At 45.4% G+C, this 15,949-nt stretch overlaps 1 protein-coding gene across 3 annotated transcripts in view; it reads left to right on the top strand.

The window, feature by feature from the left end:
• Nucleotides 1-15,949, top strand: part of MPPED2 (metallophosphoesterase domain containing 2) — a 182,116-nt gene that overhangs the window by 152,014 nt on the left and 14,153 nt on the right. For all 3 annotated transcript variants that reach the window (XR_006781622.2, XM_045808578.2, XM_045808579.2), the window contains exons 5-6: nt 10,877-10,992; nt 14,497-14,610. Coding sequence is in view for 2 of the 3 variants with exons in the window: in XM_045808578.2 (XP_045664534.1) it covers nt 10,877-10,992; nt 14,497-14,610 (230 nt within the window). In the remaining variant the exon portion in view is untranslated. The remainder of the gene's footprint in view (nt 1-10,876; nt 10,993-14,496; nt 14,611-15,949) is intronic.

The raw sequence follows: 15,949 nt of genomic DNA, 5'->3' as shown, positions 1-15,949 counted from the left end.
TGACGTTAACATTCATGATGATGACAAAAAGACAAAATTAAATTTAATTCTTAATATCGGGCGAGCATCCTGCCAAATGCATTGCATCTATTATCCCATCCAGTCCTCGCAAGGAACCGTGTGGTTGCCATTGTTATCTCCGTTTTATAGATGGAAAAATGAGATTAGGTGTAAGAAGTTGCCCCGGGTCACATTACTGAGTAGAAAGCAGTCCGAATTTGAAGACAGACCGGTCCAAGTTTTAACCCTGCAAATGTCGTCATTGCACTACAGAATTCTGTTCATGCCACCTCAGCCAAAGGCGACCGTGGGCCAGTCATTAAAACGCTTATACTGTTTTCTATGAAATGAATACCTTGCTCACCACTTGGGGTTATCGTGAACTAGGAAATGTGGGAATGATTTCTGTTAAGTAAGTACTATGCAGATATATAACATTAGCTACGTTTAATCTGAGGTTCCTCAGTAGAGTGAAAAATGAACCATCACCAACAGAGTAGTGCCTGGCATGTAGCAGGTGCTCAGTAAGCGTGTATTGAATTACCTGAATGAAGAAAGACGTCTGCTGCTAAAGACACCTTTCTCTTCCCACAAACTGTTTTGGGGGGAGGGGAGAGAAAGAAGACAAGTCCTGTCGGCCACCAGAGCAAAAGTCCTCCCGATACTCCGCCCTCTGGGGAAACTGCCCCGCCCCCTAGGGAAACTGCCGGTGAGATCAGAGTCTAAGTACACAAGGAATCTGTCCATCCATATCCAACTTGCATTTGGCTGTATGAAGATTTTACACCAAATAATTATTTCTTTCCAAATGACATTAATCAGTAATGAAAAAGTAGAAAATAATAGACAAACAGAAGGAAAAAAAAATCATCCTTAATCCTCTCCCAACCCTAAGATAACCATTCAGTATGTTGGTCTGTGTCTTTTTTCTGAGCATGTTTTGCATACTTAAATTCATACTGATACCCAGATTAACACTTTGCTTCTCCATTGACCATCAAGGCAGACACATTTTTTCATGATGTTACAAACCCTTCATGAACAGTCACTCTTAATTCAGTTGACAAATACTTAAGCATCTGCTTTGTGCCAGGTGCTAGGGACGCAGTGGTGAACCAGACTGAAGTCACCGAACTTCAGTCTTACTTGTGATGTTTAATAACGTATTTATTGTCCACTTATTATTTATTCTTTTGGGATCTGTTTTTCAGGTGGGAGGCTTTCTTGCCAGTGTGATCCTCCCCAGCCATATCCCTATGCCCCCCCCAAATGAAATAATATAAAAAGAAACCAGCATTATCAACATAAGTGTGAGACACATTCTCAAATAAACTAAACATAATAAAATGTAGTAGTATCCTCTGGTTGGGGGGCACAGATTTCATCAGGCCATCACACCTGTTAACATCAGTTCTTGAGTTCACTACGTGAACCCACTTTTCCTCCTTTTCTTGCTCTTTTGGGAAATCTAAGTTAGGAAATCCCTCCACCTACTAGGTTTCTGTGACACGTCTGCAGGGTAGAAAAGGAGGAGAGGGAGGTACAGGTGCTCTCTGCCAAGTTGCCTGAGTACTTGGCAATCTTCCTGTCTCCTCCCATCCTGTTCGTCCTGTGCTTTGGAGCCAGCCAGGCATGTGACACACATTGCCCTCACAAGCTCAGTCTTCAGTAGGATGTGGTTTTATGTTTTGCGGTCCTGGCTTCAGCTGCCCAGCCTTATTAAGGAGTATGCAGGAGGAAATGGAAGGAAACCTCCCCCAAAAGTCCTGCCAAGTACGCTCCTAGTCACCTGGTGGCCTGGGGGACAGTCTTCCCTTGAAATTGCTGGATTAATTCTCAGATCATTCTGGTGTTCCCCAAATTCCTCTGGAATTAGGTTACTTAGAAATGAAGGCCTTCTGTCCAGGACAACTTTACCTGTGCTATGGTGAGCTGTGGGTTTGTCCTGGAAACTGTATTCAATTTTGGATTCCCAGCACCTACCTTGACAGAACCTAGCTCACGACAGGCATCCAGGTTATGTTCGTCGAATGAGTAATTGCCCCACAAGTACCATACTGAGCCCATCCTCACTGGGCGTTCAACTCAGTAACTGCACACTTCACAAAGCAAGGGGCTTTGTCTCCCTATGGCCAAGCCTAGCGCCTGGCACATCCTAGACTTTCAGAAACCTTAGATGAAAAATGGGATACTGTATAGCCATATGATGGGATAGTATTGAGCCATAAAAGGGAGTGGATTTCTGACACATGCTATGGTGTGGATGAGCCATGAGCACATTGTACTAAGGGAAATAAGCCAGACCCAAAGGAGAAATGTGTCATGATTCTACTTACATGAGACACAGGCAGTAGCCATGTTCACAGAGACACAGAGCAGAACGGTGGTTGCCAGGGTCTGGAGGGAAGGTGGGGAGAGGGGACTGTTGTTTCATGGGTGCAGAGCTTCTGTTTGGGATGATGAGAAAGTTCTGGAGCTGGATGGTGGCGATGGTTGCACAACGCTGTGAATGTGTTGAATGCCACTGAATTCTACACTTTCAAAAATGGCTAAAATGGTAAGTTTTATGCTATATATGGTTTACCACAATTTTAAAAATCACCAAAAAAGAAAAAAAGAGGAATGCTACTTTTCTTTTTTACTCCTCGCCCTCCACTGAGCCTCCCTTTTTCTTTTAAACCCGGAGAGTTGGCTCATACCCCTCTTTGAAGAATGCTCCCAGCTGGGGGTTAAAGAGCGACGAGGGACCCATTTTCTGGTCCGGGCACCCTGGGATTGGTCCTGTAATTTCCTCAGCCACAAAATAAAATGCTGTTTCTGGATGCGCCCGGGCATGCCCCAAATCTGCTTCACCTGCCCACCAACACGAAGGTCCAGCCATGGCCCTTCCTCTGCCCTGTCGGGCTCTTCGTATGACTGATGAGCGCAGGCTCCCACGCAGCCCGATGGGAAGGCAACAGGCACTGGAATGTTACTTTAATAAGTCAAGGCACACCACGTTCGAAAACAGGTCATAGTGGGTTTTTTTTTTCTTGGTTCCTAAAGCAAACTCCACTTACACCATCTCCTTTCCAGCAGGGCAAAGGAAAATGGGTAACAGAGGCTTAATTCTGACACTTGTTCCCTTATTCGTTACAAAAAAGGGACACAGTTGGCATGTTTATAAAGACCGCAGGCCCTGTTCACAGCAGGGGCCTCAGGTGACCCCCTCAGGTAAGATTTGTTCCTGTGCTGTCCACAGCCCACAGACCGCATTATTCACCCTGGCCTGCCCTTCATCAGAACAGTGTCTGTTTTCATCCCAAGGCCCTCATAAGGGAAGAGCGCGTTACGGAGTCACAGGGAAGAGATGGGGCTCGACAGCTGGTGTGAGAGAGACGCCGGCGCTGCCCTTTCGAGGCAGCTGAGCCTGTGGTTTGGGCCAGGCAGGCTTCCCAGGCAGCTGCACGGGGCTGTAAATCCTGCCCTGAAGTTAAGCTGTCCCTCTCTCTCCCGGCCGCGTCAACTGGTGTGTGTGTGTGTGTGTGTGTGTGTCTTCGCCGCACAAGGTGTGAAGTTCCTCCATGGGCTAAGGCAGAGCATCTTTTTAACTGCACAGAAGGGTAACTTCCAGGCCGCCACGTGGAGGGACTTGGGGGAGGAGGCTGCCTTCTTAACAAACTCCAGAGCTAAGAAGAGAAAAGAAGGCAAGGGAGGGAGTGGGGCAGGTGTCTACCTTTCATCTGGATATTCAGGATGACACGTCTGGTGCTAGGGAAACTGCTATTTCTAACTGATGGGAAGCTTTGCAGTCAAGGGAGGGCTGAGCTGTCAGGTGAGCTAGAAATCAAGCATCATCATGACAGCTTCATGGCATGTGAAGGGGGCTGTGAAGTGCGGTGTGATTTTAACCAGCGGTGGTTAAATCAGCTTCTGTTGGACCCGGTGTGATGTGCCATTGGAGAGGGGCCGATGGCGGCTGGGAGTGCCAGGCGTGAGCAAGGTTGCAATTCTGAAGTGTGCCGTTTAGAAAAGAAGGTGTATATGGAAACTGGCCCCTGGCTCGCGAATTTTGCTTCACGGAGATGCCAGGCTGCTGCGATGGTGTTAATTAGTAGCTTGTCCATGCCGCCAGTGAACCTCTCCGAGTGCCCTATTATTAATATATTCCAAGGACCCGAAGTCACCCCCTTCCTGGAACTTTCCCAATTTAAGATCCTGTCAAAATCTAACCACCTCTAGTAGCCGGCTAAGCAGCCTTGACTAACGTTTTGCCCTGTGCTCTTACCTTCCACAGGATTGTCTATGCAAGACTGAGCAAGCGAGCGAGCGAGTGCCCGTTTGAAAAACTTCCACTCAAAAGTGAGCTGAGGAAGTGCCTTTTAATAAGTCATCAGCCGGAGGAAATCAGGCTCTATCTAGCCATCTAGCAGTGCTTGCCTGTTCACTGGGGACTCCTCAAAAAGTCTGGAGCAGGAGGGCCTATTATTAGATGAGCTGAAGCTTGGGAAATTCTAGAAAGAAAAAGTAACATGAGCGACTGTGTGTGTGTGTGTGTGTATACACATGCATGTATATTGCTAGTGTATCTTATATATAAATTAAAAGCCGCACGTTAACGTTTTGTCCCAGTACTCTGCCAAAAGTTTTGCATAAATGATCTCATTGTACCCACATAGGCAGATATTCTGTTTCTATTTGAATGATGAAGAGACCGACAAGCCAGTGGACCTGAGACTTGATTGGTCTGTGATTCCATAATCCATGGAGGCCTCCTGCCTCCAAAATGAGCATGGGGAACTTCAACCGAACCCCCAAGTCCTCGCAGCTCTAAGTGGCACGGCCAACACTCCAGCTGTGAGCCCTTGCACTTCCCCCTTCACACCTTCCACGCACAATCCCAGCATCCCAGAGGAGCCCACCGGGCTCCCAAGCCTTAATCTTTGCAGAGGCCCCTAGGAGGCTGTTAATAACAATCTCGGGTCTTTGTGATGCAGCCTGCCCAGGACCTGTCTGAACACGGGGGAATTTGTAGACATTGACCAGCAAGTAGGGGGCTGTGAACCTCAGTAGCCCATCTGAGCAGAACAAGTTGGACCTTCTCTTTTCCAAACCCTGCTTTCCCTGGGGCGTGCCCAGCCCCCTGATGTGGGCAGGGGAGTGTAAACAGCCATTCACCTGTCCCAACCACAGATTTACGGTCCAGCAGCTCCCTCCTGCCCGCACCACAGCGCTGTGTACTGCAAACACAGATGACCTTTGCAGCGATTTCATCGCAATCTACTTCCATATAGAAAGTCTGTTTTGTGTTGACATTGTTTGGAACAAGATCTGCCTACATTAACTCCCTTAGCACCTGCCCCTGGACTCAGCCCCAGGAAGCCAAGGGCCCCTAATTGCGAGAGCAACGGGGAGGGAGCCCTGAAAGCACCCGCAGCTTCCATCCATCTAAGTCTTTGGTCCAGTGGCTTCAGGCAGCTGTAGTGCTCCCCTTCCTTCCAGAGTTTTCTAATCCTTCTCTATAAGGGGATGGATGACGGGTTCTGATTGGCCCACGGGCAATAAGGCGCTTTGTGGGACATTTTCTTACAAGTTGGTTCCCATGTGGTATTTGTTAGTCACAGCTAATTATTAAGTCCTTGGCTGAGGCAATAGACATTGTTCCCCTGGATGCATCCCCCCACCTTTCCCCCCTCACCCCCCATTGCTACAGAACAAAACCCATTGTGGGGCTCTGGAGGTCGACTGTGCACATATTTTCCAGTGAACCCCTGATGGGCTCACTGCTGGGGTTTCATGTTTCAGGTTGAAACTCAACTGGATAAAGCATTATTCATTGACGCTGACACATTTGGTCTCTGCTCTGTGCAGCTATTTCTTCCACACTGGACTCAGTCCCTTATAGGCAATTTAGGCAATTCATTGAGAGTGATTCAGCAGTATTTATTTAGAACACTGATCGTCTGCACAGACTTGTAGAACGTTAGGATTTCTTGATCATAGAAGGACCCTCAAGTGCGGGGCTTTGCTGGCTTTGCTCAGAAGCAGAGATCAGAAAGGAGGAGGGAGCCAAGTGAGTGAGCAGGTTTAGAGCCCCTTCTTCCCAGCCCTCCAGCAAGAGCACCCCTGCATGTACCTGCTTTGGGTGTGGGGCTTCCGCATGAGATTTCTGCAACCCACAAGCAGTCCTGAAATCCTGTAATCAAATCCATGCACTCATGCATTTTTCAGATGAGGAAAGTGACCCACTGACTGTCCCTCTCTTTTCAAAGGTTCACGTGAGTTAGTCAATGGATGCCAGAATGGGAATTAGCGCACAGGTCTCTTCTGTGTGCCCCTATTTATTACCGCCATGCTGGGATAATTCTGGAACCCATCACTGGGCTGCTTTTCCCATTGCCTGGCCACTGTCTTGTGGAAAAGGGCTTATCTGGAGGACCTAAAGCAACAGAGAATATCCCGTGAAAGCCATAATAACATCGTCGAAGTCACACTCCATTTTTACTAAGAGCCACTTCCATCACACAATGCCATGGCACCCCCTGAGGTTGCACAGTGCCCAGCCTAAGAGACTGTATGGAGCAGCCCTGTTTTTACGTTACAAGCATGGTAGCCAAAACCACAATTGGGCTAGAAGGTTTTAGTTCAGCCTTGTGCAAGGGAAAAACAGGCTTTGGAACCAGCAGATCTGTGTTTGAATGTGAGCTCCCCACCTTACCAATCCTGGGAATATTGACAAGTTACTTGATATCATTGATCTTCAGCCTTTTTATCTAAAAATAGAGCTGGCTGTACTCAAGGATTGTTAATAATTCAAGGATTGTTATGAGTAATTAAGTTTAATAGTCTATGTAAAACCTCTGTGTAAAGCATATCAGGGACTTGATAAATGTTCCTTTTCTTATAACTTAAATTCTGTTTCACTTCATACACGTACAGACAGGTTTGAGTCACAATGAAAGCCAGATATTTTTAAAGTTTACCCTTAACTTGGAAACTTCTGGATTTTGTCACAAGCTTAACATTAACCAAATGAAATTTGGGGTATCCAAAGACAATGGGCTTGTCTTACTCTTGCAAAGCACTTATAAAACTGAGCACTTCCTGGGGGAATAGGGGTGTAGGTTTCCTGAGAAGACTCTGAGAGAGAAAATTAGAGAGACTGAAAATTGAAGTCTTGTTTCTTTGACTCTGGAATCTCCTGGGATGACCTGGGGGTCCAGAGGCTGACTGCCCTCAGACAGACTCTGGCCGCGAAATCAGAGCTCCTCATTATATTAGCCACTTGGGTGTGCTTGGGACTCTTTCAAGCCTTCTTTATTTGCCATTCAGACGGGAGCCATATGCCCAGAAGCTTGTTTTCAAAATCTAGGAAAACAGATGTTTTTGCTTATTTTTCTCTCTCTCATGCCAAAATACTGAGTTTTCACTGGGTTTTGAACTTGCCATTTTTTTTTTTTCTTTTTACTTTTAAGACAAATCGTGGATAGGGGTCACTGTAAAATGAACGGGAAGGATGGGCATCCCAGACTGGGAAAGGTCTATTTCAGACTCTAATGAAAATGGTTGAGAACCTGAAGATAGGAAGTCCTAGAAGATAAATGCAAGCGAGATTGACTCATTGAGCTCTAAAAGGGTCTACCTGGCATTACCCCCAGGCCTGTGATGTCTGTGCCTCCCTAGCAGCCTGGGATGGGAAAGCGAGTGCTGCCTTTTCCTCCGAGGAAACCAAAAGCATAGCGTCTAGCTGAGCAAGGCAGGGTGGCTGCGAAGAGCTGTGTGATTGATCGCACGTGCGCTAGGTGAGACCCAGGGCCGTGTAGAGCTCCTGGGGGGTAGAGCCAGCTCCGACATTGGAGGTACCGTATTAGCGTCCTGCCGGCTGCTGTAACAAACCACCACAGGTTGAGTGACTTATAACGACACCTGTAGATGATCTTCCAGAATCTGCTGGGCTGAAGTCTGACCTGGATGTCAGCAGGGCTGGGGGTTTTTTGTTTTTGTTTTTTTCCAGGGGCTCTGTGGGAGAATTCCTTCTCTTTCCTTAGCTTTTCCAGATTCTGGAGGCTGCCCACATCCCGTGGCTGGTGTTCTTCCTCCTTCACGTGCAAAGCCAGCAAGAGTTGGTTGAGTCCTTCTTACATTACATCACTCCATTCTTCTCTTCTGCCTCCCTCTTCCGCTTTTGGTGACCCACGTGATTACCCCCTAGATAACCTGGGATGCTCGCCCCTATTTTAAGGTCAGCATGATGAGCTCCTGAACTCCGTCATCGGCATCCTTAATTCCCCTTTGCCATATAAGGTAATATATTCACAGGTTTTAGGGATCAGAACATGGACATCTTTGGGGTGGGAGTGGGGGTGGACATTGTTGCCTGCCATAAGTACAGAGGTCATTTTTACACTAAATACAACAGTTTTATGTATTAGGACTCTTTCACTTGCAGAAGCAGAACCTAACTCAAGTTAATAAAAAGAAAAATATTTTATTAGCTTATGTATTTGGAAGGAAATGTGTGATTGGCTTTAGGCACAGCTGGATCCCTATGTCCAACAACATCATCCTGGTATGCTTGTTTCTTTGCTTGGCTTTTTTCTTTCTTTTTTTTCTCTTCCTTTTCTTCTTTCTTTCTTTCTTTCTTTCTTTCTTTCTTTCTTTCTTTCTCTCTTTCTTTTTTTCCTCTTTTCTTTTTTCTTCTTTCTTTCTTTCTTTCTTTCTTTCTTTCTTTCTTTCTTTCTTTCTTTCTCTTTTTCTTTTTTTTTTTATAATGGTTTGATTGTCAAGCATGGGCCATCTGCATGGTGGCTAAGACAAAGCTACCAGGCAGTTCCAAGCCTACACAGTTCTCAAGACCCAGGATCCCAGAGAGGAACCCATGACCTCTTTTTCGGTAGCTAGCACCAGCAAAAGCCTGAGGATGACTCCGAGCTCCGTCATTTGTATGTCCCTAGGCCAGTCACTGTTCAAGGAGATCCTAGAGCAGCGATGAGTCAGCCATGTACTGAGAGGGGGAGGGAAAGGTTCTCCAAAGAAAATTCAGACGCTGTTACAAAAAAAACGGTGAAAGAGCTGGGCAGGCAGAAACCACGGGTGTCCACTCCACCATCTCATTGCTGGATTTCAGAACCACGCACCTGATCCCACTTCAGAGCTCATTTGGCTTTAAGCAACAAGACACTTAAAAGAGTACAGAAGCAGCTCACCCAGGGCAGGTAGGAAGTTATTTCAAGTACTAGGTAAAAAGAGGAGTTGTGCGATGGCTAAGTGTATGGGTTTTGGAACCAGAATGTTTGGGTTCATATCCGGTTTATTGGTTGTGTTTACTTGAGCTCTCTGTGCCTCAGCTTCCCCATCTGTAATATGGAGTTAGTACTAGTATCTACCTTATGAGCTCATTGTGAAGTTTACATGTGTTAATCCAAATAAAGTGTTTAGACTAGTTCCTTCACACAGAGTAAGCCCTCGACAATTAATAGCTTTAAAAATTATTATTGTTATTATAAGTAAGCCCCTGAGGATGGCTTAGAACTTGGAAAATAATTATAGGAAACAGGTCAGATACTTTCTTGGTTTCACTTTTTCTAGCTGGGGCCACACAGTCTGTTATCTCTGGAACTTTCTTTCAAGCACCTCAGTGGGAGCTGAGGTTCTCATTTGTAAGATGGATCTTCACATGGTTTTCAGTTGCCCTCCTTTCACTCTGTCCTTGCTGATACGTGCCCACCAAATGAATGCTGGGTTAATATTTCTGAGTTCCGAGACTTGAGAGAGTCTGATAGTCTGGCCCATGATTGGCTTTAAATAAGAGTGCACCTCATTTGGTTAGCCGTGACTGACCAGGTTGCCTTGGTCACCTCTCCAGCATGGAAGCGCCGGTTTAAGTCGAAGAGGATAGTTCAGCTTAGCCAGAAAATTGACCAGCTTGTCTTCTGCACGTATGCGCTAGCAAATTGGAGTTTTCCTGCAGAAGGGGAAAGAGTCATTTTCAAAAAAATAAAGGTTATAGCTAGATGTTCGGGAGTAGGACAGCACTGGGAATGGCTTTGTTCTGATGTGATTTAACCAGTAGTATTTGTAGAGAAAAATCGGTCATTGTCTTGCTGTTATAAATGGTGCAGGCATGTTCAGCCCCAAATAGGGATGCTCACAGGATGGACCAAAACCCCATTCATTTCTGCATGAAGCAGTCAGGCTCAGAAACTCACTCCTGAAGCAGGAGTTTCCGAGAGCGTGGACTGCTTACCTTCCTGGTCAGGAGAGCTGATTCCAGAATGAACCCCAAATCTTCCTTTTGATGACCCAGGAGGAAAAGCCCACATTTGCTCTTTATTCCCTGTACCCCCTCTCACCTGTCAGAGCCCCTGTATTTTTTCAGCTTTCTCCATCCAGGCTATTCAGCACATCTCGCTGTACAGGGGTTCATGCTCTGCTTTCAGAGCACTTGCCTTTTCTCCAGGGACGTTAGTAAGAATCCTTCCGGTGAAGCAGTGTCACAGTGATGGGAAGGAAGGAGTCCTGATGGAATTTCTGAGCTCTGAGATACAGCAGGAAGGGTGGAAATGCTTTGGATTGGGACTAGGCATCTTAAGAAGCACGGAGATTCGGGGGAGAAGACAAAGCATTGTTAAGATTTTGATAGAGGTCTGCTGGGAAACTCTCCACTGTAAAGGCTCTTGTGCCCCTTTCTGGTTGAACAATTCGCCAGCTCTACACTTGCTTTCAAATGCCTTGGTTTTGAAGCAGTCAACAAAAAAGCATCCTGCTGCCAGGGCCAACCATCAAAAAGAGAAAAGAGAGCAATGCAAACCATGGGGGGAATGTGCGAGAGAGAAATATTGTAGAGTGGAAACGTGGCTCTGCTGGCCTGATACCATGTGCATTATCTCCCCCAAAGGACCCCGTGGTTTAATGGATGGGGCTTTAACCTGCCCAGAGGTCAGTCTCTGCTGGACAAGTGGAACCTCATCCCTGAGGGCATCGACATACTCATGACACACGGACCTCCTCTAGGTAAGTGAAGCAAAGGTTGTCCTTTTGTTATAAGAGATGCCTTTTTTCATAATAATAAAGCATAATAAATAATGCTTCAGGGATATAATCATTTTCCTTCAAAAAATAAAAAGTGAACACAAAAAGAAAAGCCAATGTCTTTAAAAGAAAACAGTATGATAATTAAACTCAGCAGTTCTGCTGGGCTTACAGGTGTTCTTGAAATTAAATTTTTTTTATTTAGTTGAGTCAGGGAAAATCAAAGAGTATGGAGCACCGCAGTCTTTCCAGCTTGATCAATTTATTTTACGAACTGTACTCACTTAGGAGTGAGGGAGGTGGAGTGGGGAATGGAAGGAAGACACAGACCTCCCAATCACAGGGCTTTTGAAGGAATGAAATGATGGAAACTTTTGTTTAAAGTAGCTCATTTGGGGTGCCTGGGTGACGCAGCTGATTAAGCATTTGGCTCTTGGTTTTGGCTCAGGTGGTGGGATCGAGCCCCCCCATTGGGCTCCGTGCTCAGCACGGAGTCTGCTTGAGATTCTCTCTCTGGCCCCCTTTTCTCTCTCCCTATCTTTCTCTCTCTCTGTGTCTCTGTCTCTCTCCAAAAGATAAGATAAAGTAGCCCATTTTCCTTTTCCATATAATAGTAGGACCTGGGAAATCTTTAAAAGTTTAACACTTGAGCTGATTATATGAGCAAAGAATCCTTTTTCTTTTTTTAAAGCTAGGTGTTAAGTAAGGACTTAACGTTGAAAGTTACTTAAAGATACTCATGCTACAGAATCCTTGAACCTACATCCAGTTTAGATCACCAGTGTGCTTCAAAGCTACCTTTAGTTACCCAGATTATGGTCCAGAAGATGATTCTTTGACTTATATAATTATCTTTTAATTATTCAAGAATTTGTTATCTCAGGGGCGCCTGGGTAGCGCAGTCGTTAAGCGTCCGCCTTCGGCTCAGGGCGTGATCCCAGCGTTCTGGGATCGAGTCCCACATCGGGCTCCTCCGCTGGGAGCCTGCTTCTTCCTCTCCCATTTCTCTGCTGTGTTCCCTCTCTCTCTGGCTGTCTGTCACATAAATAAATAAAATCTTAAAAAAAAAAAAAAAAAAGAACTTGTTATCTCTTTGGCTTAGCCACAGAACATGTTTCAAATGGGACTATCACCTTGATCCCCATCTGTCTGGTATCTATTACGCCAGGACCCTTCCTGTCCAACAAAGGTGTACTCAGGACATTCAGATACTTTACTTTCAGAAGGAGAGTTTTCTTTTTCTTCGATTGTGGTAAAAAACACAATGTGAAATCTGCACTCTTAATAAATGTCCAAATGTACAGTACTAGCAAAGTTCGGTTTGGAAAAAGGAAGAAAACACTTAATACAAAATAAATTCTTTTCACAACTTTTCCCCTGTGGTTTGGGTTGTTGCCCATATCACTCCCCTCCTCTGTCAACCTGAAATATAAAAAAAAATCTAACACACGTGCCCTACTGTGAATTTAATCTTTGTAAATATTGTTTCCTCCAACCCACTTAGGGCTGCTTTCCTTCCCTTACCAGGGAAGTGCTCTGTGTTTCACATAGAAATCGCAGAAGGGAGGACCGAGACGTGAGTTATGGTGGCACATTTTAATGATAGGGAGAAGCAAGAGAAGAGGAGCCAGTTCTGTTGCAGATAGGGAGATTGTCCGGTCTGCACAAGCTCTAGCAGTTCCCGACTTTTTCGCTATTTCAGAATCACCATCCCCATGCTTTTTTCCCTATTACATCCTGTCCCATCCCATCCCATGTTTTAAAAGATTATACTTACCAACAAGATGTAGCGTCATAATTAATTAATTTCCCTATTTTGCAGTCATTAGAGACTCACTCCTGAATTGCTAACTAAATATTCTCATCAGCATGAGTTACCCAGTGAGACCTACAGAGAGAGCATCCCAGCCAACTTGATCCTTCCCTGAGCAGCCTCCTTGGGTGTAGACATTATTCCCCTTAAGCTGTTTATTGTAAATAAGACTCGGATATTCTCAGCACAGAAACATCTACATGACTCAAGTGTTATTTGGAACACAACTTTGAACAGAACAATTGATTCACAGATTCAACAAGTCATTAATTTTGGTACAGAAGCCAGTGGCAGTAGCAATAAAGTCTGAACTCTAGCCTCCAAAGAATTCCCACATCCCAGGAACTTTTAATAGGGAGGCTACCATCCCTCTCTCTGTAGCAAATACAGAGTAATCCAGAGAGTGGCTGTGCGTATAGCAAAGCAAGTTCTACATCAAGGGGCTCCAAAATAAAAGGCCAGCCAAAGTTTTCATAAGGTGAAGTTGAACCTTAATCAGTACATTATTGGGGTTCTTGTGAAAATGCTGGATTGGGGTGGGGGATGGAGATTGGCCTTGAATTCTGTCCTGCTGAGAAGGAAAGCCATCTCTCTACGAGAATTTACTATTATGGTAGAAGCAGGATGCCTTCTCAGGTTGATTGTATATGAGCGAGATATTTTCCCCCTTCAAGAAAAACATATGCATGAGGGAATATGCCAATCCCTGTGGATTAAGGATTTTTTTCCTCTGATTAACAGAGTTTTGAAATCCCTGGTTGAATTTTTATAGGGACCCCCATTTTCATCTGATGTTCTTTCCAGCCTCTCCAGCCACTCCCCACACCTCAGGTAACATATTTTTACAGAGATGCTATATTTTCATTTCTAAATAGCGGAAATCGCCTAACGGAGCTATGGTATGGATTCCCACAGATTACGATTTAGCTGTTAGTCCCGCCTGCCTTCTTAACACCCATCCTGCTGAGGCATATGGGTTCCATTTCTGACCATAATCGTTCAGATACCTGACTGGTGCTATAATTGATGTCGGTTTTTATGGATTTTCTGCATTAAGCGTAGAAGTAAGTGGCTTTTACTTTAAAGGTAGTCAATTAGCCCCAGTTTACGGGATCCTGTCTGTAGGTCACGTTGTTGCCTATCGCCGGAGAAGAGACTGGAGGGGGAGCTTGCTTTGGTCAGCAGGAACCACCAAGGGTTAAGAGTTGATGTACCTAAGGAGAGCCCAGGTATCTTGCGGCCAGTTTACGGACAGTGTGTCTTCTTTGAGCCATCTTAGAAGTAAACCGCTATAAGAAAGACGTAATAAAAAAAAGAGAAAGTAACTGAATTGTGAAAGAAAGAGATATTGCGGGACTGCCGGGAATAAATGTCATTAGGCCCATGAAGATTTGAAACCGGGGCTGCGTAAATCAAATCTCTTACAGAAAAAAAAAAAAAATGTTAATTAACAGGAGGGAAAAAAATGGAAACCAAAAAAAAAAATTTCAAGAACCTAAAGAAGACAAAGTGACAAGTGAAAAGTTCCTTAAAAGCCATTGTGAGCTTTAATGGAGAGTCTAGGATTACAGATAATGTAATAAACCTTCTGTGAGTTATGGCTTCCTGAAAGTCTAAATGAAACCTTACCTGAAGAAGGAAAATTGAGAGTATTGATTGCATTTTGCCCGTAGGTTTTCGAGACTGGGTTCCAAAGGAGCTTCAAAGAGTGGGCTGTGTGGAGCTTTTAAACACAGTCCAGAGGCGAGTCCGGCCCAAGCTCCATGTATTTGGTGGAATTCATGAAGGTAAGACCAGAAGAAAGGAGTTCACAAGGTGTTGGGCTATTATCCATGATCTCATTCCAGAATGGGGACCTTGGCTAACCTGGGAATGACCGGAGCAGTGGTTGTCAAACTTTTTACCAGTGGTAGAACCCTTTCTGGAGATGAAGTATTAGGAGAAACACCTGCCTGTAGAGCTGATGGCGTATTTTACACGGAGCTGCTCTCTTTTAAGCGGAGTGGAGAGAAAGAACCAGGTCTGGTTCACCTTACAGAAAACCCAGCACTCCCCCAGGCAACTTCTGGAATCTCAGGGCTCTGACGAAGAGTGTTTGCTAACCACCACTGTAGCGCAGCCCTGAGGTCAAAATGGACAATTTTTTTCTTTAAGATAGTTAGAAGAAATGGCCTAGATATTAGAGTAAATAACTTCCATGGCCTCTTTCTACCCGTAAATATTGCATATGGAACGCAGGAGAAGACCCAGGAAGACAAGGCATTCCCTGAAGCAAGTAACTTGGGACACGCAGTGAAAGTCATTTAACAGAAGTGGCAGGAACCCGCACATTTGCAGGTAGTTGTTTTCTTACTAACCTCAGAAAACCATTTCGGACTTCTCAGAAGTCATCGGCACTCACTCATAGGTCAGGCTGCGGCTGAACGGAATAATTAAATCTCCCCTTAATGGGGGGGCTGCTTCAGTTGCCTCTAGTTCTGCCTTTCAAGGTAAGCTGGGGGTCAAGTTCACAGAACCTGAAAGCCTCCCAGGAAACTTCACGGTTCTAGGTTTTGTCTTTCCTTCCTTTTTTTAAGCTAGGGTTTTTAGACAGATGCAAAGCTGTCTTTCATCAGGCTGTCTTTCGGTTTTCTGGCCCTGCTGGTCCCTCCGGGTTCCGTGGGTTTCTGCTCCGTGGGTGCGTTTACATAGGCAGCTGCCGTATTTTCTCCAGCGCCTGCTTACGGCTCGTCCTCTGGAGTCGTGGGTGAATCTGCAGGCGAGATGTTTAGGCCTATGTGTCTGATAAAGCAAAAAAACAAAGTGTGCTTTTCAAAGCCCACAAATCCATTGGCTTCCCGGTTAGGCATGGATTTAAAAGCGTATGTATTGAAAATCATCCTTCTGATGCCGAGAAAATTCATCGTGCCCCAAGTGCAGGCACCAGCCAAGTGCATGGAATGCAGGGGTGCAGCTTCCCAGGAGTGTGGGCATCATCCTGCCCTGACTTCGAGCTGTAGTCCCAGAAAAGGGGGGCACTTCTCTAAAGCATGATACAGGGGAGGGGGGACGGGGTATGGGAACTCACCTCTAACCGGCATTTCTGGGGGATAGTTATCAGGCTTGAATTCCTGCAGCCTGTGAGTT

This window comes from Ursus americanus, chromosome 24, assembly GCF_024610735.1.
Source record: "Ursus americanus isolate L20-20 chromosome 24, mUrsAme1.1.p, whole genome shotgun sequence".
In the NCBI taxonomy this organism is placed as follows: domain Eukaryota; kingdom Metazoa; phylum Chordata; class Mammalia; order Carnivora; family Ursidae; genus Ursus; species Ursus americanus.
This window is presented reverse-complemented; position numbering and strand designations above follow the sequence as displayed.